General features: G+C 60.7%; 1 protein-coding gene across 1 annotated transcript in view; it reads right to left on the reverse strand.

The window, feature by feature from the left end:
* Nucleotides 1–1540, reverse strand: part of ANOS1 (anosmin 1) — a 51595-nt gene that overhangs the window by 17248 nt on the left and 32807 nt on the right. Inside the window, exon 6 of the mRNA XM_012730233.1 lies at nucleotides 351–535. Coding sequence (XP_012585687.1) covers nucleotides 351–535 — 185 coding nt within the window. The remainder of the gene's footprint in view (nucleotides 1–350; nucleotides 536–1540) is intronic.

The raw sequence follows: 1540 nt of genomic DNA on the forward strand, positions 1-1540 counted from the left end.
GCCCAGGAGCAATTGCTCGGCCAGGGTTGACGAGCTGGCGCCGGCTTCCCTGAAGTGGCTCTGCGATTCGAATCTGCGTCCAGCTGCCGGGACCCTCGTGTGGCGCGGAGGCGTCCACCGGGCAGGGACGGGAGAGGGACGGGCCAGCGGTCACGACAGTCTGCGGCCGCGGGGCGTCTGGCTCTGGGAGGACGCTCAAGCTCTCGGGGGAAATACACCACGAGTCCCAGAGGAGGAGGTCAGCTCCCTCCCACGCGTGGCCTTCAGAGCGGGCCACGGCCGGCGAGCTGACCCGGCCGCCGGAGGAAGCACAGCCCCCGAGGCCGCGGGGCCGTCCGGAGGACACTCACCTGGGCCACCGTGTGCCAGGGGCCGGCGTCATCCTCGCTGGGGTGGATTCCGTAGTTGCATCTGCTCTGCAGGACGTAGATGACCGGGTCGATGGAGACGTTGAATTTCGAGGACCATCTGATGTCCAGGTGTCCGGGCTGCGGCTCGGTGAAGCGAAGCTCCTTCTTGGGCTTCAGGGGCACGCCTGCAACAGGACGCGTGCGTCAGCCCGCGAGCGGGTCCGAGCGAGGCCGCGGGGGGCGCTGTGGCCCTCCCCAGAGCCGTGTCTAGGGTCTAGGGCGCTCTCGGGGATACCTGGCGGGTGGGTGGGGGTGCTGCTGGAGGTCGACCTGGAATTCGCAGCAGCTGCCACTGGTGGGTTGCAAGGTCCCCAGGCCGCCCTGACTGCGTCTTGTAAGATGTGTTTAGTGATGCATGTAAGAACTGGGGTGCAGAGCACAGGTGTGGGCTGCGTGAACCCCCCGAGACTGCAATGCCCTGCTGCGGGGAGCAGCGGGGAGACTGGGGGGGTCTGCTGCCCCAGGGGTCCCTCCCTGGCTGGGGATCGTGCCGTGCATCGCTGCACAGAGCTGTGCTTGAACCTGCTGCGTCACCTGCTGAGTCACCAGGCTGGGCCCTGCTTTCCTTTAAAAATAATAGTAATAATAATATAATAGTTTATTTTTACATCACTTTGCACCTTTTTCCATGTCAGCTGACATCTCCGTGGGCTTCCCGCCACCAAATCACTCGCGTGCCATCGCCATAGTCCAGTGCACTTCCCCCTCCCACTGTTGTTGATCCCATTCCCCACCCCACTCCCGTAAAATGTCTCTGGTATCTGGCTGTTCGTTATTGTTATTATTATTTTCCTCTGGTGCTTTATGCTCCTGCTGTGAGCGAGACCATCCGGTATTTCTCGTTCTCTTTCTGGCTTAGGTCGCACAGCACGATCCCTTCCAGCTCCATCCATGTGGCCGTAAAAGGCACGAGCTTGCCTTTTTGACGGCTGCGTACTATTCCATCGTGTATATGGACCACCTCTTTTTGATCCAGTCATCTACTTGTGGGCATTCGGGCTGCTTCCACGTCTTTCCTACTGTAAGGAAAGTCTCGGTCCCACAGCACGGGGCTCTCCAGGCCGGCCTGTCTACACGGAATTAATTCAAACACGTCGACTTTACCAACGGGTGCGCCCTAGAGTTCAAAG

The sequence above is a fragment of the Condylura cristata genome, unplaced genomic scaffold (genome assembly GCF_000260355.1).
Source record: "Condylura cristata isolate star-nosed mole 26May11 unplaced genomic scaffold, ConCri1.0 scaffold00027, whole genome shotgun sequence".
Taxonomy (NCBI): Eukaryota; Metazoa; Chordata; class Mammalia; order Eulipotyphla; family Talpidae; genus Condylura; species Condylura cristata.